Below are 19288 nucleotides of genomic sequence, written 5' to 3'. Positions count from 1 at the left end.
AAATCATAATGAAAGCACAATGTTGCTAGCATAGCTGCAATGCTGATTTTGAGATGATAAAAATCAGGTTGCAGAACGTTATTTCTTTAACTATGATGTTAGTTAGGCCTGACGTTTCAGGCTCATAAAGACATATTTGTGGTCAACTATGACAGAAAAAAGACTATCAAGTTTGGGTGTACTCAAATCAAAACGCAAAAAGGCATTGCATCTAAATAAAGTTGTGAAGCATTTTGCTGAGCAACATGGAAATCGCCGTATTCAGGTGTTATAGTTATGTTAACTTTATGATAAGCAGTGTTGTTGTTTCTTTTTTTGTATATATAGTATGAAACTATCCAGAAATGACCCGTATGAACCTACTCACAAAATGTTTTGTACTTTTTTAGACTGGAAGCAAAATTTATTTTTATGTTGCTTCTTTTCAGATTTGTGAAGATGTTGATGTAACATATAGTACCTGCCTTTTGTTGATTTTTTGATACAGCAGCTCTATCTACAGCATATTTACATGCATGAAATGTCCCTTTCATGTTGCCTTAACTGCTGTATGTCAAGTAACTGAGGAACAAATGGAGTAAATGTGTGTTCAGAGTAAACAATACATGGATGTCTGGTACCTTGTTTGGATGCCTTGACCCATTTATTTCTACTATGTAGTTATGCTCACTTTAGTACAGCTCAGTCCATAGATCTCTGATGGGTAACTTTTTCTTTCTATAGTTTCTTCTTGTGCAATACCTTTCCTGTGATAATGCCCCTCTAGAAGTAGTGTTATCATTCTTCTATCCCCTATTAAGTGAGATCACATTGTACAATGAATTACTAATATGAACTGTTTCACATGAAACATTTACTGTACATACTATTCTCACCAAACTGTGATTAAATTCAGTGTAAACAAATGCCATACGTTGCCACCACTCAAAAATTCCTGCCCCCCTCTTGCCACCCCATAAATATTTTTCTAGAACCGCCCCTGATCACGTTGCAGTGTTATGGGAAAAATAGCTGTGATTAAAACAAGAGCTGCTGAGCTCTCATCTTTTAAAGTGGAACAGCAAGAGTGCAAAAGTTTAAATGGTTGTGGCTTGCTATGAAGTCTGCTGCTATTTCATGTGTTACCATAATTGGCTAAAATCCAGCTTTGGTAGGCAAGCATTAGGCATAAATTCGCCTAATGAACCTTCTGAGCTTAGGCTCAGGAGGTTCTGCTAAATGTCCCTGCTTCCTTTAAACAGATTTGATCGAAGCAGTCCCAGGTTAATAATGCGCAGAACTAACCTTGAGTGTTACACTTTATTATTTTTGGCTTACCAAGTTAGAGAGACATAGCGCACATTTCATTCTCTCTACTTATAATTAACAGGTTTATGACACAGCGTTTATCCGAGAAATGAAATTCATTTTACCTTGGATGACTTCTTGCTGGTGGCAGATCCTGGTCTTGTGTTGCTGTTGAGCTGTGAAGAACTTGAGCTGATTTCATCATCATCATCCTCTTCTTCATCAAAATTCATACTGCTTGAAATACCTTTGGAATAATAATAATAAAAAATAAATAAATAAATAAATATATATATATATATATATTAAAACAGGAAGAATTAAAAGAAACCCATCAATTTAAACATTTAAATTAAAAAATAAATAAATTAAATTAAAATTCCACATTTGTGCATTTTCTTCACAGACTGACCGACAGTCTTGCTGAACCCTATTTAACATTTTCATTCTAACTATGAATCATGCCTATAAGAGATCTTACACATTAGGGAAGACTAAAGTATAAACTATTGAGTATTTTCTACAACAGTATCCTAATCTCAGTATTGCTGGGTTTCAAAAGGGCTCAGCTGTTTTTGAAGGATTATAGATTAAAGATCAGTCAGAGTGTTTTACTCACTTATTAGGGTATAGTAACTAGTCAAGTGTAAATGTGACCTGGACTGTGGCAGGGGTAAATAAAAAAATATAAAGACATGAGAAGTTTTACCTTTCTTAAGCATGGTGACACGCAGGTCCTGCCTACTCTGTGACTGAGTGCAGCTCATAACCGGCTCTGCCTCGCCCTCCTCTGCAGCACAGTGGCCCACTGTCAGGATCTGGATCTGACTGTCATCCTGCAGGGCAGCTGGGCTGTTGATCGCTGCCACACCATCATGCAAAAAGAATAAGCTTTTCAGGATGCTGCTCAAAAAAATAAATCAATATTATTGCTTTGCATGTAAAACTATACAATTTAGTCTTCTATCCTATTTATTTTAGAAGCAGATACTGAGATGTTCAGGGGGGAAAATAATTGCCATTAATCTATGAGAGTTTAAAGTTAATTGTGCTGAGAAATTTAATGCTTTTAGCTTGTATGTAAAACTGGCAAACTTTATAGCAATGTAATAAATTCTACTTCCAAAATATACAATAAAACATAAAAAAAAAACAAATTTTTTAATAAGCACTGCTAAATGAAATGAAATCCATGCAAAAATTCTATAGGTTCTGTTGCATTACAGACTATTACATTTTGCACTGACTATTGCAAAATTCTGTGATTGCTCTGTTTTAAAAATGAGAATGTGAATAAAACATGTGGCCCATTTTGCAATACACATTCTCTGTGTCTGTTGTTGTCATCAAAGTGCATTTAATAACAGCCATGATATGGATTCTAGACTTTAAATACTGTTTTTTTAATAAATGCAAAACTTTCAACCATTTAGTTGCTTATAAGTGTTACTGTCATGGTGTTAAATTACTTGTAGGAACATAGACAAACCTTATAACATTAAATGCACAGGCTATCAGAACAATGTGCTATATAAACAGAGGAGGAATAACAGAAGGAATTTGATAAAACAATTTAGTACAATTTAATAGGGGCAAGAACATGTTGTCCGCTTACTTACAATCCAAGACCAACACTGTTTCCACAAAGAGAACAGAAAACATCTAAACCAGTAAGAGGCAAGTTGACACATTCACCCAAAGAGGCAACATCTGTGTTGACCATTGTCCATAGCACTTAGTTTGTGGTAATGCTAAACGAAACAAGTTTGGGTTATTATGGCTAATTACTGTCGACAAATAGGAGCATAGGGGAATGTTGGCCTAGTGGCCTTAGTGCAGTGTGCTTGTGCTCTGAGAAGGTTGCAAATATCCGGTTCGATTCCCTCATGCTGATCTCTGGGTCCCTGAACAAGACCCTTAACCACACAATTCCCCGGGTACCACACAATGGCAGCCCACTGCTCCCCAAGGGGATGGGTCAAATGCAAAGGTAATGTGAGATCAATAAAATTCAATTATTAAATCTCTCTGTAAGCAAACTCTTTTTCAGCACCATGGAGAGCGTAACCTTTAAGACTGGAATAATAAATTTAGGACATTCTGATTAGCCATGTTATCCAGCTGTTAGTGGAAAATTTCACAATTTACTGAAGTGAAAGGGTCTTTTATAACATTTCAAACAATGCAGAATTTTCATCACAGCAACTTTATCCTTAAAAGCCACCATTCTCCTCTTAAAACCCCAGAATTGGCCAGTGAGCTTTTGTCACCGAGCATGCATAAATAAAGCATGAACAATAAATACTGGCTGTTTTTTTTAACCATATCAAGCTTGATTCAATCAACTGATCAATAAAAGTTTATTTATAAAGCACATTGTATATTAGTAACAATAACCAACCCTAAAAAAGAGAGAGAGCAAGAGAATCTCTGATAAAAGGAAAATGTAGAACTAGTAACAGCTAAATGAAAGCGTGTGTGTACTTTTTGTACTTTCTGAAGTTTCCATGTTGTATAGGGACATCTCATTGACTTCTATTCATTTGTATGACCTAACCCAGACCCTAATCATGACCATGACCAACTAGCCCTAACCTAAACTGATTTCACATCATGGAGCCCAAACCCAATAAGAGAACTTTTCCTAACGGGGGACCAGTTCAGTGGTCTCCACAAGTAACTGCACATTCCCATAATCTTGCATATTTAACAAAAATGTTTCTTAGACTATGAGAGTGTGTGTTTTGGGGGGCTAATATCTGCACTTCACTTTAAATCTCATTGCATTTTAAACAGGAATGTGTAATTTTGCATAAAACACAATACAGGTTATTCCAATCTTGCAGAAACTATCCCCAAACGATGGCAGTTAAAAGTTTTCATCGGCCTAAGACCGACCCAAAATCTTGTTGCATTTTACATTTTGTGGTGAATTTTAAAAAAAATGCAATTTTAGTGACATTTTATTACATTTTGAAGTTAAAAATATTTACTACATCCATACATAGTTTGGAAATTCTACATATTACAGAGTTAAGTGTTTTTCTACTTATTATAAATAACTGTAAACAGTAAATTATAAAGAAAGCCCAATAACAATGAATAATTAAAAGTCTTTCTAAGCTTTTATACATAAAAGGGTCAGTGGAGGAAGATATAAGCAGATTTACAACCTAGTGAACAAAAAGGCCTCTGTTCTAATAGCTTGTTGTCTAATGTCAAAACAGAGCTTAATCCGAATATTAAAAAAAACACAGCCTCTCAGTTTGCTTGTGTGTGTTGGGTATTTGTGTCCTCTTGTTTAAGCTGCAAATTGAGTTTATGTTGGGTTTAGGGTTAGGTAGGATACTGTAATGGTTAGGTGCAGGGTAAGGGCCATGGTAAGGCAGTAGAAATTTATGGAAGTCAATGGAAAGGCACCGCAAAGACATTTAAAAAAGTCTTTCTGGTTGTGGATGTGTGAGTGTGTTGGGATGATTCTACAGCTGCAGAGCTTAGACACCAAAATAGAAGAAGGTGACACTGATTTTAGATTTGAATGTTCAGCTTCTGGAGTGTTCAGCCTCTAAAACATGACCCCAGCATAGCAAACAGAAAAAAAGCTAAAAAAAAAAAAATAATAATAAATTGGTTGATTCCATTTCATAATTTAAACTGTTACAGTAATGAGAATTTTTTTAAGCATTGGCCATAATGTTATATAGTAGATTGCTTGTTGATTTGAATAATGGTATTCTAACCTTTGTGTTTCCCTTTCCTCTCCTTCTTTTCGCTGCCTGTCTGCGGAGTGGAGCTTTCTGATGCTTTGCCCTTTTTGGCTGAGCGAGGCAGCTGAGCTTCTGAAGTCACCTTCACCTCCTCCCGTTCAGGATCTTGCACTGCAGAACATTCAAATGAAGTAAAGATATGGAAAGTCATTTTCAGCAAAGTGAAGAAAATTTATACTTTATTTATAACATTTTAAAATGAATGAAAACAGTATTTTTAATGGAAAATGTTGGTTTTGAGAATTTGGGTTTATAAAAGAAAGTAGGAAAGCTTACAACTGTTGACTTCTTGAACAGCAAATTTGTAATTCTTAGTTAGATCTATATAGGAAAAAAATCCATTATGCTTCCTTTGCTCTAAGTAAAAAGTACGACTTAATAGCTTTAAGACATAGTAGAAAATATACCTGGTGGTTGTGCATCATAAGAGGACTTCATCAACATTCAGCTTAACACAGTTTCAACTCCTAAGTGTTTAGATTTACATCAATACAAAAGTGCCGTTAGCACAAAGAGCCTGTGGAATTCCAAAGTCTGAGTCTGGCTGATCAAAAATGATGTTAATAAATACATAGATCAGTTATTATGGCTTTTACACAAAATGAAATGTTTCTGCTGTTGCACATGGACCATGTCTGAGAGATACAGACCTTCCTCGGTTTTCCCCCAAAAATCTCTCTAAATTAAGTTAGAACACAATATTTAATTTCAAATAAGTATATATAACCCTGAGGTAATTATTTAGTTTCTTTTCACATTATTGTTTTCATAATATTTGTTGGAGTCTAACCCCTTAAAGGTGCATTCAGACCAAGCATGGTGTCCACGGCAAGGATGGTGGATTACATAATCTAACTATGCAAAAAGGGAAGCAATCAAAGGGTGAAGCAACCAGCAGTGAGTCCCACTCATTCCACCTTTTGCTACTACATAGAACTGAGTTGTTGTCAAACAGCAGCACTGTATGGAGAGAGTAGAGCTGTGATCCCTGAGGTTGAAAAGACCTGAACTTTTCTATTAAATCACATGAAGTAGGTTAAAGAAGAGCAGCCAAAGCGAAGCTTTTTTCATTAGAAATCGGATATAGAGGAAATAATGTTAATATGGAATGCACAGAAGAAGATTTTAGTTGGCTTTTAAAAAAATCTTTTTATTTAGCCATAGAAGGACCATTCATCATCCTCCCTTATCTCCAGCACCAATCCCGGTCTGTCACTGCCCACTCCCCAGCATTGGTGCTGCATGGGTAGATTTACAAGAACCTATCGCCGAATCCGACACTCATCCAGACTCAGATCTGAAGGAACTACAGTGATCTGCTTTTTTATCGCTTCAATTGCTTTTCCAAAAATTGATGGTCTCCCTGAGCCCATTAATCAGTTGTGCATAGAAAACAATTTACAAACAACAGTAACATGCATGATCTTTTTTTTGTGATCATTTTAACTACACAAACCTGCACTAAGATAGCACTAACCATTCAGTTTATTTGATGAGTTTTATCACATGGGTGGGGTGTACAGTAGGCTTATGCTACTTCAATTTGATGATGCAGTCTAGGGTGCAAACACTGTGCATCTGAAATGCAGAGTGGCAAACTTCCTGCGGTGCTCGCAGAAATCTCCAAAGACGTCGTGTTTGGTCTGAAATTTACAGGACTGAGGATCTCTGCTGTGGGCATGGCTGTGGAGCAGTGTAGCTGTCTTAGCATGATGGTTAACCTACCTAATAGAATCAAGGCTCCTGAGAAATCATTAAAGATAAAGTGATGGCCAAATTAAGCTTCATAAAGCAATGAAGCTTTCAAACCCAATGCTTTGCCTAAAGGTTCATTACTTGATGCTTCATTCATTACTCACTATTGAGCAGCACAAACACTATGAAAGGCCTCATATTTCAAAAATAAGACAACAGTAATGAGTGCTTTGTTTTACATATGCCTCATTACTTGTAAGTTATTAAAATTATTTATACCTAGAATAATCCTTCTAGTATGTTGACTTTCTTGTGGCAATTATTTTAGTTTATGTCATGGACAGATTTTTGCAAAGAAGATGGACTGTATGCTATCGATTCATTATTTATTTCCTGGAAAACTTTACTGGTAATTCTAATTTATCTTTTTCTGGGACTCCTCGAGATCCCTTATAGTCACTACCCACAGAAATTCATTCTTTTAACAGCATTCATTCTGTTTCTCCTGTGTGAGACTGAGTCAATGCTGATCAAATAACTACATTTCAAATTTCTAGTGGATGAGTATTTGGGTATTAGTTATTTTTAACAGAAAATAGGACTTATTTCACAGTGTGGCTGTTTCTAATTTAGACAGATTAAACAATACATTTTTAAATAAAGACAATTTCATTGAGATAGATAAATAAACTTTAGGAAATAATAATAAATAATACATTTAGAAAATAAAAATTCATACTCAGGCTGGTGTGTGTTTGTATTGTATAATTTCTCATGTACAGTTCTGTAATGCTGAAGCATTGCGGTATCATTACTGTAGACCAGCTAAAACATCACAACCAACACTTAGACAAATTTTGATATAATTTTGTATACACAGAGTGTATACAAAAATTTCGTTTTGTACAGATTTCAGAAAGTGAATAAGCAGCTGCTTAGCAATAAAATTTACATTTCAATTTCATAAAGGGCAGCAGTGATCAAATGTAAATAGTGTGGGAGAAAAAACATGGTGCAAAACACATTGATATGAAAGTTCAGAGCATTACATGACATACATATATGGTGAAAAACCTGAAAAACTAGACAACCTTATATGTCAAATGAGACAAAGTAAGTGCTAGTGATGAAATTATAACGCACTTCTTTAAACCTTGTTTTGAAGAGTAATTTCAAAGTAATCCCGTATGGGAGGGGCCCCTCTTTTTTTTTTTTTTTTTGCTGGCTCCATTCTTCTTTTAGACTATTCTGTTTTAATACTCTTAGGGCCGGATTTATCAAGATCCAATTTTGCGTGCAGTAATTTGCGCTCGCAAACTGGAATTTTGCGCGAGGGGCTGAACCATGGTTTGCGGGTGATTTAACAAGAGTGATTGCGTAACTGGTGGCAGGTGCAAAACTGTTCGAGAAGCCCTATTTAAATGATGGTTTTGCGCGTTTTGCGGTTTGCAGCAAAGTATGTAGTTTGTACAAACTAGTGCATTAAGAAATTTAAATCTTACAGTGACACTCCAAAAAAAAAAAAAAAAAAAGACAGTACTTCTGAAAAACGAGATAGGGAGATCCCTGCTCTCGCTGCAACCGTACGCTGGAATGACCCAGATGCAAAAAAGTGCAATGTTGCAAAAAATTTTGTGTCACAAAACTCCTTGCAACATTGCACTGTTCAGTGGAGGACCCACGCAATACCAGATATCACAGTGATATCTGGTATTGCGTGGGTCCTCCTTGTGGCTGGCTCCAAATCCATTCGGAGTTCCCCCAACAGCTCCAAACTGGATAAACGATATGTTTTGATGATCGTTTCCTCGTTCATTCCAAAAATATTCACACGGAGTGAAAAAATGCATTCTCTGCGTCTCCTTGCTTCATTTCGATGTCTCCTTCTTGCGACAATAACCGCTGCCATGTGTGCGCAATTACGCATACAGACCATTTGCACCTTCTTTTGAAACGTGTTAAATATAGAGTCAGATACCGTTAGCAAATTTGCTTTCAGGTTTAATAAATCACTTTGCGAGTGCTAAATTAATATATTTACATGTTCTCCTCCCACAAGACGCACTTTTGCGTGTAAACGCCCCATATTGCATATTCATTGCAGAAAAAGTACTAAATGGATAAGATGCGCTATTTAGCACGTTTTAAAGACCTAATCCTTTTAGCACGCTGTTGATAGATCAGTTTGTATTTAGGTTTTGCTACAGTATTTTGAAATCTGACACGGGAAATGAAGCAGTGACATGAAAACAGTAATGTGAGGAGCATCGATCAGGGTTTCATTAGACACTCGGCACACGCCTCGGAGCCTAGCTGCAGATGCCCCAACACTACCAGCAGCCCATCTCAACTCTTAACAGTTCACCCATTTTTACAAACTCAAAGAAACTAGAAATGTGAGTTACTTCAGAGGACTTTCATCTGTGGTTTAAAACAAGTTCTGAATGTATACATAAAAGCATCTGAGATATTTCACTGAATCAATCTGTTACTGAACCTCTCTGTTTAACCTCTATAAATCAAAGGATGCTTGCAAGTGATACAGTAGGAGTTTTCTCACCATGGTAGAAAGTGCTGCTATTGCTGCTGAGGTAGGATTCAACCAGCGGGGCCTGTTCTTCACTCTGTTTGGTCCGCCGCGTTCGCGACCTCCCGTCTACGTTGGACTGGACCATCAGAGGCTCTTGCCTCTTCTTCTTCTGTTTCTGTTCAAGGAGGGCTCGCTGAGGTTTCAGCGGAAAATAAATGCCAGGGCAAAAGTCATTTAATGAAGGTACACTTTAGGCAAGTTTTCCTACAACAATTTCTCTACACTGGACAGCAACTATGTAGGTTAATAAAAATCTCTGGTATGGCTATTTGACTCTATGTTTCAATTTAATTCAGTTTATTTATATAGCTCCAATTCACAACACATGTTATCTCAAGGCACTTTACAGTTCACCAGATCATACAGTCAAATTGATTCAAAGTTTTCTACCAGCTGACTGCATCGACTCATTGACTGATTTGTTGAACTGTAAATTGCCCTCAGAGGACATGTGTTGAAATTGGCGCTATATAAATTAAGTGAGTTGAACTGAATAGTTAGAAAATAACAATTTTAAGCTGCTGTCTGCAAATTCAAAATCTAGTCTATTGTTTCATGCATCCTTATAAAAAATAAATGTAATCCAAGTAGGAATGTCCTTGATATATCTCCACAGCAACCTCAGCAGTATCATAAAGTAAATCCCTTCATGCACCTGAGCTTTAGAGAGACATGTAAGGGACCTTCTGAACTGTAGGCAAGCAGGATTACTGTAGCTTATCAGTTTTCTGTTGTGAGCTATTTCAGTTGCTTAATTTAAATTGTTCCTAATCTATTATGCTTTAAAGGCAATGTTAAATGGCCTGAAACAACATGACATCAGGCTAAATGGTTTTCGTGGCTTTTATCAGGACTAATTATATTCAACCAGAGCTTTTTAAATATTAAAGTTTCCCATTAGAGAATACATTAGATTGCACTGTTAGATGAAGAAAAAGGAGATATTAAATCACATCCTGGACTACATACAAAAGGGATTGTTCAGTATGAATGTAATAATTTTTAGCTGTGGAATCTGTACAAGTAAAAAATATATTTTCATACACTGTCTGCCATTAAATCACTCTTATCTTTTACTGATGTATTTTAGCCAAAATTTACTCTAAATGCTGATATAATAAGACACAGATTCATACTGCTTTCTTTAAAATAAAAAGTTTGCACATAATAAGACTACCACTTTTTCTTCTTAAAGTTTCTGATACCAAATTCATCTTTGAGTTAAATGGAGGAGCATGTGAATAAATTTTGAAGATGAATCTCTGTTTAAATCATAAGAAATTAAAAATAAATCAACCAAAATATACTGAGAAGTGTACCTCCATCAGTTTGTTTTATCCCTGGGTACAGTTTCTGGACACCTACAGGTATCACATTTATCTCTTTAACAATTCTCTATGTTCAAAAAACAAGCTTTTTGGGTATGGAGTAATTTTTTTTTATTTTTTTTGTAAATTCAAGAGTTAAATCGATTGTAAAGTGGAAAATGATTTTGAAAATAAAATAAATATATTAGAGAAAACATACTTTCAGACTAATCGCAAAAACTGATGTCATTTGAGATTGAAGAACATTTGAGAGAAAAGATTTTCTCATAGAATAAATAAATGATAAATTGACATAAGGAAAACAAGTACCAAGGGAAAGAAGCTCGTAAAAAAATGTATTTTTAGTCGGAAATATTGTTTTCTTGCAACCAGAGTGAAACCATTTTGTCTCAAAAAAGATTTCTCTATATACTTTTTTCTTCTCTCTATTGGCCAGTCTCAACATAATTGACAGCTGAGAATTGAAAGCCTCAATACCAACAAAAAAAATAAGAAGAAAGGACTCTCTGACTCGTGATCTTCTTATAATGTACTATGTTGATGTTATGATGTAAATATTTAAAAAGAATCGTATGAATCATAGCTTTAATAAAAACATTATTTAAGACCAGCTATTGAGTTGTTTTGTTTATGTGTTGCAGAAATACAGAGTATCTCATCAGGGAACAGTTTAGTAAAAAACCCTTTCCACAGGGACACCTCTTTTACGATGAATCTTTCCTGAATTATTCAGTTTTTTTCTCCATGCAGGACTATTTTTATCAGCGATATGGGATGAATATTTCAGGCTCACCTGTCTGTCCAGTTTCTGCTGTCGGAGGGTTGTCCCCTCATCATCTAAAGTGCTTTGGAGAAATGAACAGAAGAAGAACCAGGTTACAATAAATGTTAGAAAAAAAGGATATCATGAACAGTGGTGTGAAAAAAATATTTTCTCATTTCACTGATCTGAAAAGTTTCAAACCATTAAATATTTTTTATATATATAACAAATAGAAAAAACAATAGGCTATCATATTCAGTCCATATTCTGGACCACGTAAATACGTATTAACTTAAATTTTTTAAATGAGACTGACTGATACATCCCTTAAGTTCATTTTTATGCATGATCGTTGTTCGTTACTTAGAACATGTCTTCAAATCATGTCATCATCAAAAGAAACAAAATAAAAATAACAAAAACATAATTAGCACCTAAATATGGAAAAGGTCATACAACTATTTTTATGGCTTTGGGAATGCAGTACACCTCTATTACAGCCATTATCTACAAATGAAAGAAACATAAACAAGTGCTAAACATTCCTAGGAATAGCCTACGGACCTGTAAGCCTGAAAATGATTAGGAGTTTCAATATAATGAAGAATAATACCGAAGAACAATTATAATTGTGTAAAAGCATTTCTAAACTGTTCTAGATTGCCTATGGCTGAGCTTTCAGCAGCTTATGTGGACTGCACATCTGATCTGAGCTAGAAGAAAATTAATTTGTTTTAATCTCAACACTTGCCACCTGTTATACTTTCTTAGGTCACACATTTCACATGCTAATCAAAGAACAGAAAAACAAAATCTGACAACATTAACAGACTGACTAACTTTCTAAAACATAGGTGAGATATCAGTAATATTTTGAAGCAGCGCTGTGTAATTTTAAGCCACTAGAGGCACTAGACCTGTAAATTTCTGTTTTAGAGGCCCTCATAGCCACATGCAGCACTGCAATATCTAAATTATACAGTCTTCCTCTGTGTTTTGGGCTCTGATAGCAAACCGCTCTGGACCAGTAGAGAACCTATGGAGTTAGTTGTGATGACAATGCCACATTCAACCCTTTAGATTTAATCCTTCATCATAAGGTGAGTAGCGTATCTGTTTTGTAGCAAAACCTAAATTTTTCAAGGTTAACTGTGCTTTGGGTCACATGGCCCATTCATTGTTGGATCCAACTACCGTTGAGCGATTAAATGATTTTTATTGATTAATTAAATTTTTCTTTTTTTTTTGTTTGTTTTTTTTTTTGAAGATTTAATTTCTAGAAAATCAAGATTTTTTTTTTTCACAAATCCGCTCCTTGGCCTTTTATATCTCAGAGTGATGTCAGTTCATTAAACTTTCTGTTTTTAGATATGTACTGTAACTATAACTGATTACCTAGCACTCTATGTAACACCACTAGCTGCAAACATTTAGTTAATCAATTTTTATTGTTTGATGTGAGTCATTATTATTTTACAAGCATGTTTAACATCTTAAACGCCATTGGCCTTTGGTTCACCTGACAGAGGAAGTAGTTGAAATAAAAGCTATTTTTTAAAAGCAAATATGTCTAATTTGTCATTTTAATTATTAAATGTAAGTGAAATAAAAGATTTATCAGAATGGTAGGGAAACATTGGAGATCTTACTTTTAAGCCATATCACTGTGCCCTAGATTTAATCCTCTAAATTACAATGGTGGGTTTCTGAAACGGGTACATGCGATAACCTGAAAAATAACTTCACATAAGTCAAATTAAGCTAATACTTGGGTCAAAACATACATAGTGCTGTCTATAATATAAAGACAATTTTATATCAAAGGACACCAAATAATATTTGCAGTTCATATGAATTTTTTCACTTTTTCTTTTGGATTACGTTTTTTTTTATTTTTTTCACTCACCCTGTTGACAAAGCCTCCACTATAGATATGGTTTCTGTTATATACATTTATTTCCTTATTATAAACCATACAAATAGCAAATTTCCACAATATATTTTTATCACCCCTTCATCCTTGGCTCTCAACCTCAACTCTTTACATTCTGAGCTCTGAAAGCCCAGATTTAACAAAGAGCAAGGGACATGCCTGTTTAAAGAGCAATCGCATAAAAAAAAGATTTTAAAAAAATTATATTTTTTGTTCTCTGTGCATAGAATGGGAGCAGAATACAAGTAAGACATTTTTAAGCATTTGAAGTGAAGTCCACCTCAGAGAGAGTAGAACTAGAGGAGCTCTAATACTTTATGACATTTTGTTACTGCCTGTTAGTTTACCCTGTTTCAGCAGCTTTTCATTTTAACTGTCCATCAAAGTAGCTTTGCTGTTAGAGCATGTCCATGTGCCTGTCTGGGCTTCTGGTACATGGAGTAAAACTCATCAGGCTGAAAAAAAAAACAGATCAAGCTCCACTAAAATCTAATTTTGAATGTATTTGTGACAATTTGTAATCCACAAACACAGTTAGACTCTGACTGATGGCAGTCTAGCGTTTAAAATTCTCCCTGCAGACACAAACAGCACTTAATTTCTAAAGCTGTGTGCTTCTTCTTTGTCACTATGAAATGTTTAAAATTGTTTTTCTATTATGGAGACTATACAGCTCTTACAAAGGAAACTTTGCATGACAATGAATAATAAAAACCTTCATTATTCATATAGTGTTCATCCTGCTGTCAAGTTTATATCATTCTAGGCAAATAAAACAGCAGACATCATTAACGAGACACATGATATTTGCAGAACGGGTGATTGTAGACTTTTTTTGCATTCTTGCATCGAGTTTTCCCTTCAGAGTTTTTTTAATCACCAGCGACAAACTCACTTATTGTTCCTGCAGTGCTTGTGGCTGAGCATTGTGCGGAGGCCTCTGAGAAAAACCTCAGTGGCTTTAATTAAAAAGATTTATGCAAAAGATTCAGAGGAAAAGAACCCGAGCAAGGGAGAAAAGATGAAAGACTGCTGGGTGGAGGGGTCCCTGGATGAGTAATGAATGGGGGAAATTATGTTCAGTTTTTTTTATGCCACCAACTACAACATGCTGTTTAACATGTATTTAGGTTTCATCAGAAAAATACAGATTTTCTAAATGTAGCTTAAAATAATCATGAGACTGATCCTTTTCTTTTGTTGATTTTTAATGATCATAGTGTTTTTTTCATATTCATCATGTGTTGCTACTTAGATGGTTTCAAAGTACACAATATTCTATCTTGACCTTTAGCATGTTGGACTCAGCCTCTACCTTCATGTTGATATGCCTGCGGTGTAAAAATACATGCATATTGTAAAATACATTTCATGTCTTTGTAGGACTATATTTTATGCTTTACATTGGAAACAACTTTGCATTGTTTTCAAGGTAAACCTTTTATGCTAAGTCACTCAAAGTATGAATTTCTACTTTTTGGTCTATAGTTTGGGTTTTCATTTTTGAAAATAAAACAAAAAGGCTCTAATGGCAGCGAATGGGATTCTAAGAAGGGAAATCTGGAAATTGATTGAAATTGAATGCTTTAGTTTCAACATCCATCCACTTATCCATCCATCCATCCATCCACTTATCCATCCATCCACCCATCCATCCATTCGTCCATCCGTCCGTCCATCCCAAGGGTAAGAACAGAGGACCCAGTATTCAAGGCAAGACAGACAGATTGTTCCTCTTCTCTGTACCTCTTCTGACTTCTAAAATTCTGGCCTGGAAACCTGTTCCTGCTTTCCCTTCTGCTCCTCTGCGTGCTCTGGCTTCTGCTTGTCATTGCTCCACTTCTCTCCTGGAACACTGGAAGCGGCTCCATCACAAGCTATGGAGAAACCACTCATCCTGACTTCACTCCCTCTTCTGGGCTCAGACTGAACTTTACCAGGTTGGTGACAATCATGCTCATTATTGCTTCCTGTCTGAGTTCTGAAGTCACTGACTTGAGTTTCCGTCTCTACAGAGTATCCAGTGAACCCGCCCCAGCTGACGAGCAGTCACAGGTTTATATTTTAATAAAAGGCTTGTTCTGAAATCACCCTGATCTGTGTGCTTGACTTGTGGGTCCTACATTCTAAGCTCCTGACATTTATTTGATTTACTGTACTACAGAAAAATTCAAAGTTAAAGAATGTAATACTCCCATTTGGACTAAGTCCCAAGATCGTACTAGAGACAAAAACAATATCAATTTTCTTTACAAGCTGGTTTATGGCTTTGCCAGGCTGATGAACTGGTTGCATAACAATCATGAGCTTCTCATGCTACCCATTTTAGATAAATGTCAGCAGCATAAGAAAAAAATAAACATTTATAAAAATGTCTATTTATTTTAGTTCTGAAACATTTAACTCCTTTGTCAATGCATGAGAAATACATTCTAATCTCTCAGGTAAAGCATCGGTCAGTAAATATTCACTATGCTGCAAATGAGAAAGGCCCACGCAGTCGCAATAAAGATATATTTACTGCCCATTTTCTGTGAAACATGCTGACAAACAAAGCACTCTATTTCTGCAATTAGAGCATTCAAGAGTGAAAATAAGCATCAGACAGGAAGATAATGGCACAAACATGGCTCCAAAGATACAGGTCAAACAGCTCTTCACTTTGAAAAGAGTCTCTGGTCACTGGTATCCTGCAGCACATCAGCTGGTTTTACAGCATCCGTAAAGTGTAACGGTGCATTTGATCTAACAGAAAGTGGCATACTGAGTACGGTATATGGATGTGATATGGCATTGAGGTAGAGTTTCACCTTTTCTAACTAGGCCTGCAGAATAACCAGGAAGTTTGCAATTGTTAACAGAACATTAAAGAAACTTTTGTTGTGTGCTGTGATGCAGCTGCACTGTATGTTAATTAACACATTGATAATGTCAGACATTCAAAGTACCTAAATCCAAATCTTCTCATGTGCACAATACTAGCCATCTAAACTCTCAACATGTTAGAAGGGGAATTTTGTTGAAAGTCAGCTCAATTTAAACATCTAGCATTTACAATTCCATTATGCCCACACCAAAAAAATTATTAGATTCTGTTAGGATTTATATTAGAATAGTGGAGTTTGACTTTACAGACACCTTTCAAACATTCCTATCTCTATCATCAGTTTTCACACATTATGTGTCTCTGCATGACTCAAACGTGGACTTAATTTCTAATTTGCATGGTGCCATCTATGAAATCTGATGGTGCAAAGGGGAGAATGAATCACATGTGGACTGCATAGATATAATTTGACCTTGAAGGAGAATCAGAAACGATTATAGCTTGCTGCTTTTTTTTTTCTCAAAAACCAACAAAAGATAAGAATTATTCAAGCCTCATGGGCTTATCTTTCAACACAAAATAAGAGATTCATCCCTTCATAACTAAAAACACAAATATGGTGAATTCGCTCATGGCAAAGGAACAACTGTGCAATGAGGAATGCTTCTTTGTGTGTCTTCTCAGATTAGCTCCCATCTTTTTGTTGATATTCATGAATATATGTGCTCTGTATTTGTGTGAGAGGACTGCTGTGTCCTAAACCAGGGCACACAGGGCCTTGATTGTTTTGAGCAGTTCAAATTCAAACTCACTAAGGACTAAGAAACATAATCCCCGTTAATGTTTACAGGTTTGCACCAAACACTTCCCTCTTTAATTTATGCTTTCGAGAAAAGAATTGTGTGTGGTTTTGTAATTTTGTCTGCCGTTTTGTAGTGCTTATTTCCAGACTGGTGTTTATGAAAATTGTAAATTCATGATAAAGTCACACAGATTATAAGCCAATTTCATCAAAGCAAACAGGGGAAACCATGATAACAGTTTCTCAACTAGAGCAAAGAGTCAGCAGATTCATACTGCACTCGAAATGATTAAAACAGTTACAGTTTTGACAGCAGGAGGCTAAAATCTCGTTATGGCTCCAATTTCTTTGCTATTTCCCAATAAAAATTATTTAATTATCATATACAAATGACAGTAGGGCATTTTCTGCATTGGTAAAACCTCTGGTTGCACATAAAAAAGACATTTATGCAAAATGAAAGGAACTTAATACTCAACTTAAAACACAGAATAAATAAAAAATAACAATAATAATAATAGAATAATCATATAGCCCAAATATCATAAATCTACAACTGAAATAGACTAAAAAATAACTGTTTAATTAGAGCTGTTAATACAGAAAACAAACACATGCCTTTTTTTTCTGGTCCCCTTCATACTGATTGATATAAATTATTCTGTTTTTCTCTGCTTTGCAAATGATTAAATATAGCCAACATTGTTTCCACAAAACAAAAAAATGAATAATAAATGTCATTTACATCAGTTTCTGATTTTCTCACAATCTTTCTCTTGTCATTCCTTTCTTTCACATCTGGACGGTCACACACATACACACAAACTCTTCTTCGGAACACGAATGCAATGATGCTTTTGCATGCTCTCAAGAACATGCTACAGTACCTGTAGGGGATCCAGTCGGAGGAGTGCTTGGAGCTCATTCTGTATTGACTGCTACTGCCCTCTCTGTGAGGCTGACGGCCTGCGACAACCACTGAGAGTGGCTATGAGGTCTGAGCACAGCGATCAGAGCCACACAGCCTACATCTCCTGTTCATCCTCTGCGCTCAGCTCTCTGCTGCGAGCCTGTCTGTGTTTCTTCGTTTCTCCTCTAAAAGCAGAGCAGTGGCTAATTTGAAAAATCCACTCAGATGGCAGCACGCTTCCCTTCAGGGCTGCACGTTGACCACATGAAATACCCGATTCTTCTTGTCCATGCATATGCCTCCGGTCAATGCCTCTCCTCTTCTCTCCTTCCATTCGCTGCCTGTTCTCTTTGCGCTGGCTCTCTTCCCTCACTCTCACTCTCTTGTCTGGATCTCCCTCTGTTTCTTTCCCTTTAAATCCCCCCTCCTCCTTCTCTTTATTCCCAATCCAAATCCATCTCTCTCTCTGTTTTTCCCGATCAAACTCCTGTTATCTGTGTTGCAGCATCACCTGCAGCAGCAAAAGCGAAGACTTAGGATGGGGGTGGGGGGGAAGCATGACATCGCCCTCTGCTTTGCTTCCTTGAAATTCCCACCATGCTATTTCTGAACAGTGCCACCCACTCATTCTAGTGCTACCCTCCACCCTTTCTTTTAACACTATGCATCTTTCTTGCATCCTATCAGGCATGTAAAGCAGGGACTGGGATGTGTTTTCTTGGCAATAATTTATTTATTTGCAGCAAAGAGGAATTAGCATATGAGTGTGCAGACCAGGGCCAACAGCCTTTAATTCAGCACTCTCCACAGCCAGACAAAGGTACTCTGTGATAGTGCCACAGCTCAGAACCTCGCGCACATCTGCTTCCGCCCTCCCTATACCACCCCTCACTGTCTCTACACAAACACACACCACTTACTGTGCTCTCTGGGTTATTAAGGAGTCCATCTATAGGCAGTTAAATTAAGCAGCTTCCCCACAACACCACTGGATTACAAGGAGTCAATTCAGGTCCCTGAAACAAGCAAATTCATTGGAACTGTGTAATCTGCACTTATTGATCTCTCTTCTGTAGGAATCTGTAACCTCAGACTGCATGTTTTTTTACATGAACTGTTTCCCTAGAGCAGTTGGCAATTTCTTGGGAAAACACCTGCATTGGAGGGTGGCCAAAATCTCTTAAAAGAGCTAAGAAATATCTTACCTTGCAAGATTGATTTCCCCATGTCAAGGCACATCAGGGGAAGATCCAGTTAAATTCACAATCACGTGGCTAATTTAGAAGACATTGTTTATATTACCTATTAATCCTTCCTTAAAAACAACCTTCACTGAGCAAGTTCTGTGGTTGAGTGTTAAATTAAACAGGTGAAAACACCAAAACA

At 36.2% G+C, this 19288-nt stretch overlaps 1 protein-coding gene across 4 annotated transcripts in view; it reads right to left on the bottom strand.

Annotated features, from left to right (window-relative positions):
* tub (tubby bipartite transcription factor) overlaps positions 1-19288 on the bottom strand; it is a 56087-nt gene that overhangs the window by 11565 nt on the left and 25234 nt on the right. The window contains exons 1-6 of one of the 4 annotated variants that reach the window (XM_015375947.1): positions 17880-18429; positions 11461-11512; positions 9310-9481; positions 5028-5165; positions 1997-2149; positions 1413-1534 (exon numbers count right to left, since the gene is read on the bottom strand). In XM_015375947.1, the coding sequence (XP_015231433.1) occupies positions 1413-1534; positions 1997-2149; positions 5028-5165; positions 9310-9481; positions 11461-11512; positions 17880-17917 (675 nt within the window). In that variant the 5' untranslated portion in view covers positions 17918-18429. Of the gene's footprint in view, positions 1-1412; positions 1535-1996; positions 2150-5027; positions 5166-9309; positions 9482-11460; positions 11513-17879; positions 18430-19288 lie in introns of those variants that run through there. The other 3 variants (XM_015375948.1, XM_015375945.1, XM_015375946.1) reach the window with 3 other exon arrangements.

The sequence above is a fragment of the Cyprinodon variegatus genome, unplaced genomic scaffold (genome assembly GCF_000732505.1).
Source record: "Cyprinodon variegatus isolate N-32 unplaced genomic scaffold, C_variegatus-1.0 Scaffold128, whole genome shotgun sequence".
Lineage (NCBI taxonomy): Eukaryota > Metazoa > Chordata > Actinopteri > Cyprinodontiformes > Cyprinodontidae > Cyprinodon > Cyprinodon variegatus.
This window is presented reverse-complemented; position numbering and strand designations above follow the sequence as displayed.